Source organism: Crinia signifera, chromosome 6 (genome assembly GCF_055691185.1).
Source record: "Crinia signifera chromosome 6, ASM5569118v1, whole genome shotgun sequence".
NCBI classification, from domain to species: domain Eukaryota; kingdom Metazoa; phylum Chordata; class Amphibia; order Anura; family Myobatrachidae; genus Crinia; species Crinia signifera.
The window spans coordinates 169,924,347-169,937,813 of record NC_139222.1 but is presented as its reverse complement, the minus strand read 5'-3'; the positions used below and the strand labels follow the sequence as shown (position 1 = coordinate 169,937,813).

Sequence of the window (13,467 nt, the reverse complement as noted above, 5' to 3'; positions counted from 1 at the left end):
TGATCAAAATTGACTAGAAATGAGTGGAAACTAATGTTATTGAGGTCAATAATACTTTAGGGGCAAAAACAGGCCCTAATACTGTTAATTTAGCCATTTTTACATAAAAATCCAGATCCAAAACCAAAACCGACAAGGGTGGTTTTGCCAAAACCAATCCAGATCCAAAACACTAAGGGAGATCCAGATCCAAAACCCGAAAAAGTGGCCGCCGCACATCTCTATAAAGAAGGCATTGTTAAAGATTGATAATACAACCCCCGGTTGCCAGGCACTTTGCCTATTGTGGACATAAAATTAATGAATTCAAGTTCATGCCTATCGACCACATACCCCTATTAAGAAGAGGGGGTGATCGACATAAACGGTTGCTCCAATGTGAGAGCCAGTGAATTTACAATCTGCAATCCCTGGCACCCCAGGGACTAAATGAAGAAATTAACATGTCAATATTTATCTGAGCTGGTAGTGGGTGCACGTGATCGAACAAGAATGGTCGTTTGGACCATTGACGAAATTTTATTTGTATCATGCTATATCTGTTTTAGTAGGCCTTAGCGTGTCTATCTATATGCTCCTTGATGCCCTTTAATTTTTAATTTTTAACTGTGCTGATGGCTGAATTTTAATATAGCTGTTTATAAAAATGATTGCACATCCTGTGGGTTGGCTACACGATGGTGCCATATTGCCATGTTCTTTATATTTGATGCCAGATAGCACAATATACCCCATTATGGTTGTGTTCTATATATATATTTTTTTCTTTGCATTGTTTATCTGGGATTCGATGTTATTAGTGGAAAAACCCCGGGTAACCGGGACACTGCGCTGTATGGCTTCCTGTTTGGGGGAGATGACGCGGCGGTGAGATGCGGCGCGGAGATGGCAGGAGCACTGCAGGGTCGGCGGTGCGGCGGCTCCGGTGAATAGTAAGTTTGGTATATTCCACTGTGTTTAAAGGGTCATGTCTGTAGAATTCAGTGGTTACCCTTTGAAAAAGGCGCTTGATCGCCGAAACGGCCCATCAGGGTACTGCATATGGAGCGGACCTGTATTATGCTGCTGCCACTTTAAAACTATTGATGTGGATGAAATACGCTGCTGTCTGCCCTTGTGATGAGTATCATGACCCTTTCTTATTAAATTCACTTATTTCGCATTTATTGGATGTGCTGGTCCTGTCATGTGCAGTGAGCTTATGTTTACTGCATTTGTTTGGGAGACTATATATATATTTATACCCACACTAAATCAATTTATACAAACGTGCATGAATTGGCACTTAGTATATTATACATACCACACCACCATCGAGTGTACCAGCTAATGACCCTGGATCGCACCAGGCAGAAGTGTTGTGCCAAAGATACAGTGCTGTGTTCCATCAATCATTCAGTATGCATATAGAATACCCGTGTAAGGATCATATATCATCATTTACTAACGGAAATGCACAAAGTCCTACCATTGGTAAACAATTACTGTAGTTCTGTTAAAAAATGGAACAATTTGAGAATTTTTGCAGCCACCTGATTTATTGGGAGTGTTTTTATTTTTATATTTATTTTTATATAGGGCGGGGTTTGGTGATGACAGCTCTACCTTGTCCGGCTCCCCCTACCGCTTCTGTTCCTGCTTGAAGTATCCGACACGCCGCTTCCATGGTCAGTGTGATTGACGTGGGTCTGTGATCCTGCAGTGCCCCGGATGGTGGTAGGAGCTTTGCCTGGCTATTTCATATTGAAATCTTGTGGTACCCAGCCCACAGCGGTTACCTATTTGGTACGAGTCCTCATATTGTACTTGGACAGCACTTTTTTATGTGTTATTAAAATACAGTTTTACACTATGGAGCACTCCTCTTCTTCTTTCTAACATATATAATATATATATATATATATATATATATATATTATACATGTTTGATAATTTCATACTTTTTATATGCACTAATTGAAGGTTGCAGCGCTCTGTGAACCGTGCACAATACAACGAAATACAATAGTTTACATCTGACTAATTGGTATGGTATAAGATAACTGGAGGGAGACCTTCTAATCCCTCTGTCATCACTTTAGTTATTTTGGCAGGAGCAGTGAGCATCATATATTCTCTTCTATAATTTTTTATCAAATTTTTTCTGTAATTCATACAACAAAATTATTTCATAGACAATAATATATATGGTTTTTTATTAATAACATTTGTAATTGAATAAAAATGTCTTCAATAGTATGTCATATATTTAGTTTTTATTGAACACTTTGTCTTGATTACAATATTCATTACCAGTATTTTTTGTTACTAGAATTATTTTAAATTGCATAGTTTAACGTACAATAATTTGTATGACATTTACAAAGTCAACACTTTCAGATTATGTAAATCAACACTGTCTATTTTTTTTAAATAAATAATTTCAAGAACATTTTAAACATTACAATACAGAAGTGTCAATTTTAAAACATGGTATGCACGGAAAAAGGGTCAAAAAATAATACATCAGTGATTCAGCATTAGGGGAACATTTCAATGTATTTTTCAACACTGTATATTATTTGATAAATATGCTTTAATTAAAAATAATTAAAAAAATATGTATTCTAAAAACGCAGCTAGTTCTGTGCCAGATACAATTCGTTGTTCCTTCTATGGCTGCCACTGGTATTCTACTTCCAGTCCAATACAAATTTGACCTAATGCCAATGATAAGTCTATGGCAGCAAAAGGTATGCCATTTTCCAGAGTAGGTGGCAGACACATTTCCCTCAGTGTTGTGCATGATACAAACAGCGGTACTAAAATCATTTTCTCATGTCATGGCTGGAAAGCTAGTGATTAATGTGTCCCTGCACAGTGAGGTCTACACCTAAAGGCTTATTCTACACACTGTGCTATCCAGGCTGCATGGCACAAGGGTACTAGTGGCACAGGCTCAGAGAACCAGCAAGGGGAAAGAAAAAGGACTCATTCTGCTTCTAAAGGCCCACATACGACAAGTCAGACCTGATTTCCCTGGCAGCTCCCTGGGAAAGCTCACATACGATTAAGCACTTGATGTGCCAAGTTTTTCATGCGATACATCGCATGGGATTTATCATATACAACTCCTGATGCCATGAAGGTGGAGTTAGAGAGCCAGGCTGCAAAAAAACTCATACAAATGAATGGGCAGCCACTGATTGGCTGAGAGCTCTCTCAGCCAATCAGCAGCCTCCCATTCATTTGTATGGTTTTTTTTTTAATTCAGCTCCCTCTGCTTGCCTCTCTGTGTCCCCCTGCCAGCTCGCAGTGTCCCCCTGCCCGGCTCTGGTGTCTGGAGTCCCCACCATCGGATGCGATACATTGTGGGTGCTACAATAATGTGCCACTAATTTCTACACATAAGATTTATCTTATGAGCAGCCCGTCCAACTCTGATAGGATGCGCATGGGACCGCGCATCAGATTGGATTTCATACACAAGCGATTTGGCCTGATTTCACGGCCCGATCCATCAGAATCGGGTGACATTGGGCCCAAATCGCATAGTGTATGGAGGCCTTAAGAGATGCATAGACAGATGAGGTGCACCATACAATGCCTGTAGCTGCTCCATAGAAGGTAGCGCATGGTGACCTAGTACTCACAGTATTGGGCATTTAAGAGTATATACAGTGGGTAAAATAAATATTGAACACATCCATCCACACATGCAAAGAAATCAATCCATTGATGTCCCTAAATGAAGTTCTGTGAGATGTCACATGGAAACAGTATTAAACACATGAAGAAAGGGAGGTCCAAAAAGGCATTGAAAGCCTAGACACCATCTGAAATCTATCCTTAATAATAAAGCAATCCTGCCCCTCGATAGTGCAAATTAATATAAGCTAAGTAACACTGGTAAAGATAGTCGCCGGCCACTAGAGCGGCAGTAACGCTAGTTAGATGCCAGCAGGTGTTCGGCGGGACCATGGTCGAAGGACATATGATCGAATGTCACAAGGGTCCCAAGGGACACTGTATATGTGCACAGTGTCCTCCTCTAACTCTATGTCCGGTACTTTTTTCCTAGCACGGTGCCCATCGCATATCATCGCATGCCTTAATTAGTGGTATGCGATTGGAGCCGATTTTCGGGTCCTAAGAGCCGCACTGTATAATTTTAATATCGCATCGCATGCCATTACAATGGCATGTGATGCGATCTCTACAGGCACCCTGATGGGTGATTACTATGTTAAATGCACCCCCATTGTTAACACCACCCCCACTATCAACGCCAACCTGAAGCGTGGCGGCGTTACGCGTCCTCCGACCTTTTCATACCCACACTATCCATGTCAGCGTGGAGTCGATTTTATATAGTGTGGCGAGCGCAGCGAGCCCCGTGAGGGGACGCGGAAAACATGTGAAGTCCATAGCAGTAAAGTAAAAACTTAGAATTGTAATGGGCAACATAGCAATACACCGCTGTAGCCAGAAAAGATTACAGGGTAACCAGAGACTGGGACATACTGTAACTACATAACTACATTGTAGCGCAGTATAATGGGTAGGCATATACGGTACATAGGTGGCCATGATGAATAAATATGGAGACTGTCTCCTTATCATCCCAAGAGTTCAGATCTATATTTATAATCTGGTCTGGATAAAGGGGCAGCTGTGGCATCAGTGATCTCAGGGCTGCAGGGAAATAGCTTCGGTAGTTTGGCCTGAGCAAGTCATACATTTATGCAGCCAGAACCATGGTGAAGAGTGATGGTGTAATGGAGATTCATAGTTATTCATTTACAGTTAATCATTTACAGGTATCCACCACTTTATAGAAGCTGAAGATGCCAATGGCAATAGCAGGAAAGAGAAAGACAAGAATGGAGCATCGGCGTTGGAGATGCCCCTAAGACAACACTGACAAATCTCAGGACAGTGAAGGACAATCAGATGACGAGATCCTCTTCATACTCCCAGCTGCTTCTCCATTGCTGCTTTCAGCTTGAATTTCTGTATCTGAAATGGATATAAGTAACTTAAACAGTGAAATTATCGGCAATGTAATTTTAGTTACAAAACTATATTTATTGTTCTAAATAATATCTGATATTTTTTTTACCAACCGTTTCAGTGTGGGATTAAAAACATAATTTCCTTTGGCCTGGCATATAGTGCCAGGATTCTGTCTGACCTACAGTATGTCACAATCCATTCATTGAACACCACTCTGTTAATAAATTAATAAATACCACAGTACTGATAACATCTATGGGCCCTTAATCTAGATATGTTAAATATACCATACATACACTATATGGACTATATACCATATGGACAAAAGCAGCAGCTTCCGCTGTTGCCCTGATGCTGGTCCTGGTCCCCGCTGGCGGTCTCGGCCATGGGGCCAGCGCATTCGGGTGTGGTATAATACTCCGACAGTCGGGATTCCGACAGTCATTAGTCAGACGTCGGAATCCCGACTGCACAGCGTGGAGAGCGCAATGAAGCCCCTTGCGGGCTCGCTGCGCTCGCCATGCTGCGCGAACGGTGGCGAGCTCTATGGAGGTCGTGGACCCCCACGAGGGAGCAGTCGGGATTCCGACGTCGGAGTACTGACTGTCGGAATCCCAACTGTCGGGGAGCCGTCCGGCACCCGCGCATTCACAGTAGCTTCTTCGGTACTTCACACGCGCTGGGCTGCTTTTGCAGCAGTCCACAGAGGCATATTTAGGGTCCCGGGTCCAGTGCATGCGCAGTATCGTCCTCGGTACTGCAAATGCGCAAAAACTGTTTTTTTAAGGAGCTGACACTCAGCAGCCCATACAGATGGGTCTTGTCCCATCCTTGCTGGCGGGTCGCCAGAACGTCCGCGCTGGCGACCCGCCAGCAAATGCACTGAGACGCGCGTGCGTCTCACGCGCGTCTCAGTCTCCGTCGCCAGCGCGACGGAAACCCTGTCCGTCTCCGCCTCAGGGAGACGGACAGGGTTAGGGGGGGGGGGTGCGGGCAGGCGGCGGGGACCCCGGGTTACCGCCGGCAAGCCGGCGGGGACCCGGGGGAACGGATGGAAGCGCCGTCGGAAGGGGACGCGCGCGCCTCTCGTGCGCGCGTGTCCCCTTCTCACCATCGCCATGGCGCTGGCGGGGGATGGCGGCTGGCGACGCCAGCGCCATCCCCTGCCAAGATGGGACAAGACCCATCTGTAGGTTAAAACCTAAAGAGCGCAGTGATTTCATGTGTGGTACTGTGATAGGATGCCAAAATAGGTGTGAAAATAGCCAAGCAAGCATTTTTATTCATCATAATGACCTGTATTGCTTACCTAATATAGGAAATATACTCTTTTTAACACATTTTTTATTTGAATTTATATAACAAATTTGAGAGACATTGGCATTTTTAGCGGATATTTTGCATATTTCTTACAAAGATGTTGACACGTAAAGGGTTAATAAGACAGTTCATGAGATTTCATCCTTGCTGGATAAGTGGTATAATTAGAAAGAGGAAACATTTAGGAACAACAGCATCTGAGCCACTAAGACCATGTAAAATCTTAGAGTGGGGTCAACAATTGCTAAGAAACGGGGCGTGGCTTGACCGGGCATCTGAGCAGATGGAGGTCGCCTGAGCTCCGCAAATCTCCTGAAAACCATCCTGCTAACGAGCCCCTGAGTGCCCGCTTGCCCACTCACCATCACCCCGGCGAGTCCCCCACACCTGCTGTCCCATTTGGCGGGCGAGCGCGGGCTTGGTGTGGTTGGGTTCGGCTGCCTGGCCTGGCGTCCCCTGCTCCGGCCGGATCCTGTGCGGGCGCCATTTTGGAGAGGTGTCACATCCTTGGGACCTGCGGCTTGTGGTGTCCGGCGGTGGGCAGATCACGGAGCCGGACGCTGTCCCCTGCTGAGGCTGCTGTCCACCTGCGGTGTCGGTGGGTGCTCCGGGAGAGATGCGCATTGTGAGACCTGGCTGGCTAACCTGACACGTGGACGACATTGCAGGGAGCTTGCCGTATGTTGTGCCCATTCTCTACAGGGACATTGTCTGTAGCCTGCGGATCAGTGATACTACAGTAACTCTGCTGCTTCTTTTAACTTTCAAACCTGCATCACCTCTCTGTGGGTCCCTGCATCTTTGACCACTTCACCCTTATTCTATTAGCAAGTTGGGCTGCTCCATCCACTACCATCTTTGTGTGTACTTAGGTGTGTGGTGTGCAAGCCACCACTATCCTACCTTCAATACCTGGTTGGGGTGAGCCTTTAACCCCTTCATGACAGAGCCAGTTTGTGCCTTCATGACAGAGCCCTTTTTTTCAAATCTGACATGTCTCACTTAAGTGGTGATAACTTTTTTTTGCTTTTACTTATCCCAGTGATTTTGAGATTGTTTTCTCGTGACACATTGTACTTCAAGTTAGTGGTAAATTTGGGTCGATACAGTCTGTGTTTTTTTGTGAAAAATACCAAAATATCGTGAAAAAATGGAAAATTTAGCAAGTTGCAAAATGTTAAATTTTCTGCTTGTGAGACAAATAATCATACCACTCAAAATAGTTAATAACTAACATAGACCATATGTCTACTTTATGTTTCCATCATTATTTCAACTTCCTTTTAATTTTTTTGGACACTAGGAGGCTTACAATATGAATAGCAAATTCTCAAATTTTCAAGAAAATTTCAAACACTGATTTTTTTAGGGACCAGTTCAGTTCTGATGTGACTTTGAGGGACTTGTATGTGAGACACCCCCATAAATGATGCCATTTCAAAAACTGCACCCCTCACAGTATTCAAAACAGCATTTTGGAAGTTTGTTAACCCTTTAGGTGTTTCACAGGAATTAAAACAAAGTGTAGGTGAAATTTCAAAATTTCTTTTTTTTTGCAGAGTTTCAATTTTAATACATTTTTCTAACGAATACAGTAGATTTTACTAGAGAAATGTGACTAAAAATTGATTCCCCCAATTCTTTTGTTTTCAAAAATATCCTATATGTGGCCCTAGTGTGCACGTTGACCAAACCACAGGCTTCATAATAGAAGGAGCACCTACTTGATTTTGGAGCCTCCTTTTTATGAGATTTTTTTTTAGGCACCATGTAGGTTTCTAGGCACCATAAGTGCTAAAAGTTAGGAACCTCCCCCACAAGTCACCCCATTTTGCAATCTACACCCCTCAGGGAATTCATCTAGGGGTATAGTGTACATTTCAAACCCCCAGGGGTTTCACCAATTTTGGTACAACTGGGCTGTGAAAATGAAAAATTACATTTTTTTACACAAACATGCACTTCTGGCTCAAGATTTTTCATTTTCACAAGGAATGAAGGAGACAAAGCACCCCAAAGTCTGTGCCCCAATTTCTCCCGAGTACGGCAATGCCTCACATGTGACCAAAAAATACCAGTTGGGCGCATGGCAGGACTCAGAAGGGAAGGAGTGATTTTTGGATTTTGCAGCACAGATTTTGGTGGAATGAATGGTGGGTGCTATGTTGCATTAGCAAGACTCCCAAAGCACCAATACAGTGGAACCCCCCCACAAGTCACCCCATTTTGCAAAGTACACCCCTCAGGGAATTCATCTAGGGGTATAGTGTACATTTCAAACCCCCAGGGGTTTCACCAATTGTGGTACAACTGGGCTGTGAAAATGAAAAATTTCATTTTTTTACACAAACATGCACTTCTGGCTCAAAATTTTTCATTTTCACAAGGAATGAAGGAGACAAAGCACCCAAAAGTCTGTGCCCCAATTTCTCCCGAGTACGGCAATGCCTCACATGTGACCAAAAAATACCAGTTGGGCGCATGGCAGGACTCAGAAGGGAAGGAGTGATTTTTGGATTTTGCAGCACAGATTTTGGTGGAATGAATGGTGGGTGCTATGTTGCATTAGCAAGACTCCCAAAGCACCAATACAGTGGAACCCCCCCACAAGTCACCCCATTTTGCAAAGTACACCCCTCAGGGAATTCATCTAGGGGTATAGTGTACATTTCAAACCCCCAGGGGTTTCACCAATTGTGGTACAACTGGGCTGTGAAAATGAAAAATTACATTTTTTTACACAAACATGCACTTCTGGCTCAAAATTTTTCATTTTCACAAGGAATGAAGGAGACAAAGCACCCCAAAGTCTGTGCCCCAATTTCTCCCGAGTACGGCAATGCCTCACATGTGACCAAAAAATACCAGTTGGGCGCATGGCAGGACTCAGAAGGGAAGGAGTGATTTTTGGATTTTGCAGCACAGATTTTGGTGGAATGAATGGTGGGTGCTATGTTGCATTAGCAAGACTCCCAAAGCACCAATACAGTGGAACCCCCCCACAAGTCACCCCATTTTGCAAAGTACACCCCTCAGGGAATTCATCTAGGGGTATAGTGTACATTTCAAACCCCCAGGGGTTTCACCAATTTTGGTACAACTGGGCTGTGAAAATGAAAAATTACATTTTTTAACACAAAAATGCAGTTCTGGCTCAAAATTTTTCATTTTCACAAGGAATGAAGGAGACAAAGCACCCCAAAATCTGTGCCCCCATTTCTCCAGAGTACGGCAATGCCTCACGTGTGACCAAAAAATACCAGTTGGGTGCATGGCAGGACTCAGAAGGGAAGGAGTGATTTTTGGATTTTGGAGCACAGATTTTGGTGGAATGAATGGTGGGTGCTATGTTGCATTACCAATACAGTGGAACCCCCCCACAAGTGACCCCATTTTGCAAACTACACCCCTCAGGGAATTCATCTAGGGGTATAGTGTACATTTCAAACCCCCAGGGGTTTCACCAATTTTGATACAACTGGGCAGTGAAAATGAAAAATTACATTTTTTTACACAAAAATGCAGTTCTGGCTCAAAATTTGTCATTTTCACAAGGAATGAAGGAGACAAAGCACCCCAAAATCTGTGCCCCCATTTCTCCAGAGTATGGCAATGCCTCACATGTGACCAAAAAATACCAGTTGGGTGCATGGCAGGACTCAGAAGGGAAGGAGTGATTTTTGGATTTTGCAGCTCAGATTCTGGTGGAATGAATGGTGGGTGCTATGTGGCATTAGCAAGACCCCCGAAGCACGGTGAAATGATGAACCTAATAATCCATAGATGTGTGGTATATTTTGAAACACTCCTTTATACATAGGCCGGGTTTGTCGGGGCAAGTTTCACAGTGGAAAATAGTTTCCTTTCTTATTCCCTTTTTATAGCAAACTTTGCACCTTTTTTGTGTCCTGCCCTTTCTTGCAGTGGAGGGGATTTCGTTGGGAAAATGCTGCCCTGGTACAATACGGGGGCCAGTACTAGAAGTACTGGGGCCCTCTGCCTGCTGGTTCACAAATATTAGGCCCTTTATGACTTCCTCTTGAAAGTGCATAAATGTCCCCCTCTGGCCGGTAGAACGGAATAGCACGTAAGCGTTATACAGTGCCATCTGGATGATATACACGGCCAGCTTCTTGTACCAGATATTTGTTTTCCGCAGGGCACTGTACTGCTTCAGTACCTGATCTGAAAGATCCACTCCGCCCATGTACTTATTGTAATCTAGGATACAATTTGGTTTTGAGGTGTGGGTACTGGTACCTCGTACAGGGATGGAGGTGGTACTGTCTCCATGAATTGTTGTCAGTATAAGGACATCCCTCTTGTCCTTATATTTGACCAACAACATATTTTCGGTGCATATTCCCCTGCTTTCACCCCTTCTTAGTACTTGGGCAATGTGCGTTTTGGGGAGGCCTCTTTGGTTCTTGCGCACAGTACCGCAAGCTGCTGTACCTCTTGAACCAAGGGCCTTAAACAGGGGGATGCTAGTGTAAAAGTTATCCACATAGAGGTGATAACCCTTATCCAGGAAGGGGTGCATTAAATCCCAGACAATTTTTCCACTAACACCTACGAGGGAGGGGGGGCATTCTGGCGGTTCAATTCTTGAATCCTTCCCTTCATATACCCTAAACTTGTGGGTGTACCCTGTGGTGCTTTCACACAGCTTATACATTTTTATGCCATACCTTGCCCTCTTACTGGGAAGGTACTGGCGGAATTTAACCCTTCCTTTAAAATGTATAAGGGACTCGTCGATACTAATACATTTATCAGGGATGTATAGCTCTGCAAATTTGGCACTGAAATGATCAATGACCGGCCTGACTTTGAATAGCCTGTCAAAGGTGGGATCATCTCTGGGTGGGCACTGTGCATTATCGGTGTAATGTATAAATTTATGGATCGTCTCAAATCGAGCCCGGGGCATGGCCATACGGTAAAATGGGGTGCTGTACAGAACATCTGTACTCCAATATTGCCTAATTTGTGGCTTTTTTACTATGCCCATATGAAACACCAGACCCCAAAACGTCATCATCTCTACTGCATCTACAGGGGTCCACCTAGCAAATGATGACGTGGGGTTTTGAGCAATAAACTGCTGGGCATATAAATTAGTTTGGTCCACCATTAAATTTATAAAATCATCAGAGAAAAATAATTTGAAAAAGTCAATTTCTCTGAGACCTGTGGAATCAAATTGGATTCCTGGCATGGCCAAAAACTCAGGAACCTGGGGCTCAAAATTGTCTGGTGGTGGGGTCCATACGAGATCAATTATTGGGGGGGGGGTCTCAGCTGCTCTACGGGGGCGTCTTTGAGGGGGTCCCTCATCACCAGAGGAGGAAGAGGAGCTTAAGACGAATCCTTCAAATTCCCCGCTTGCCTCACTGGCTGTGTCAGAGTCAGAGGCAAGCATGGCATATGCCTCCTCCACTGAATACATTCTTCTGGATGACTGGGATGACATTTGGGATGACATTTGGGATGACATTTGGGATGCCATTTTTATTTTTGTGTTACTGGTAGTGAAATGTTTCAACACGTGTATAGTGTAGGGGGGGGTACAAACTTTATTTCAACCCGGGGGGTATGTAGTGTGTAGTGTGTATGTAGTGCAGAAAAAAAAAATACTTTATACAAAAAAAAAAAAAATTGAAGGGGTTAAAAAAAAAAAAAAATTGAAGGGGTTAAAAAAAAAAAATTGAAGGGGTTAAAAAAACAAAAAAAAAGGTCCTGCGCCAAAAATTGAGCACAGATGTTGGTCAGTAACGTCCGTCACTGAACAGCGCTCAAAGGCAACAGGAATTTGAAAAAAAAAAAAAATAGATCAACCCTGTGCCGAAAAAGCTGATCAGTGATGTACGTCACTGATCAGCGCACAGTGGCCACAGGACACCCACAAAATCACAGTGTGTGTAAAAAAAAAATTAAAAAAAGACCACACAGCACCCACAAAAAAAAAAAAAAGGTGATCAGTGATGCGACACTGATTACCAGTGAGGGGCAGCAGGTGCACAACCTTTGGTGCAACTGACAGTGCAACTGGCAGCAACTGACAGGTATATATAAAAAAAAAAACCTCTGCGCCCCCAAAAAGTTGCTGATCACCTCAGATATAGTGATCAGTACAAAAGGCGGGGGTAGCAGACACAAAATATACACTCTCTATCACTCTCTGTCACTATCTCTCTCTATCTCTCACTATCTATCACTATCTATCACTATCTATCACTCTAGGACACTGCAGCAGCAGCACTGACAGTTATATGTATAAAAAAAAACCTGCACCCCCAAAAAGGGGGGGGGGTAGCAGACACAAAATATACACTCTCTATCACTCTCTGTCACTATCTCTCTCTATCTCTCTCTATCTCTCACTATCTATCACTCTATGACACTGCAGCAGCAGCACTGACAGTTATATATATAAAAAAAAAACCTGCACCCCCAAAAAGGGGGGGTAGCAGACACAAATCTCTCTATCTCTCACTATCTATCACTATCTATCACTATCTATCACTCTATGACACTGCAGCAGCAGCACTGACAGTTATTTATATATAAAAAAAACCCTGCACCCCCAAAAAGGGGGGGTAGCAGACACAAAATATAGCTCTCTCTGTCACTATCTCTCTATCTCTCTATCACACTGCAGCAGCAGCAGGAAGTCTCAGGAAGTCAGATCCAGGAAGCGTCCAGCACGCTACAAGCAGTGATCAAGTGATCAGGTAAGGTATTTGCAAGGATCAGGTAAGTATTAGCAAGGATCAGGTCAGTATCACGGCAGATAGGTACGGTGACCGCTCTGCATGCTATTCCAGACCGGAATGGCGTCTGCAGCGCAGTCACCGTTAGTTTAAATGTCGCGCCTTGGCTGTGATTGGTCCGTGGGTCCCACGGACCAATCACAGCCTTGGGGGCAGGTGGGGTGAGGGTGGGGTGAGGTGTCATCGTCACCGATGACCCCCTCATGCCCCCTGACGCCCGGCGGTGATTGACACCTGTGTTACCGAGCGTCTGATTCGCCAGTAACACAGGAAAACGCTGTGAATGGCTGTTCACACTGAACAGCCAATCACAGCGATCGCCGACGGGGGGGCGGCATCGCAGCCCCCCCTGGGCATGCAGGGACATGTCTGCTGT

General features: G+C 44.1%; 1 protein-coding gene across 1 annotated transcript in view; it reads right to left on the bottom strand.

The window, feature by feature from the left end:
- Window positions 1-2,238: 2,238 nt before the first annotated feature.
- LOC146008613 (medium-chain acyl-CoA ligase ACSF2, mitochondrial-like) overlaps window positions 2,239-13,467 on the bottom strand; it is a 144,263-nt gene continuing 133,034 nt past the window's right edge. The window contains exon 16 of the mRNA XM_083148087.1: window positions 2,239-4,998. Coding sequence (XP_083004213.1) covers window positions 4,948-4,998 — 51 coding nt within the window. The 3' untranslated portion in view covers window positions 2,239-4,947. The remainder of the gene's footprint in view (window positions 4,999-13,467) is intronic.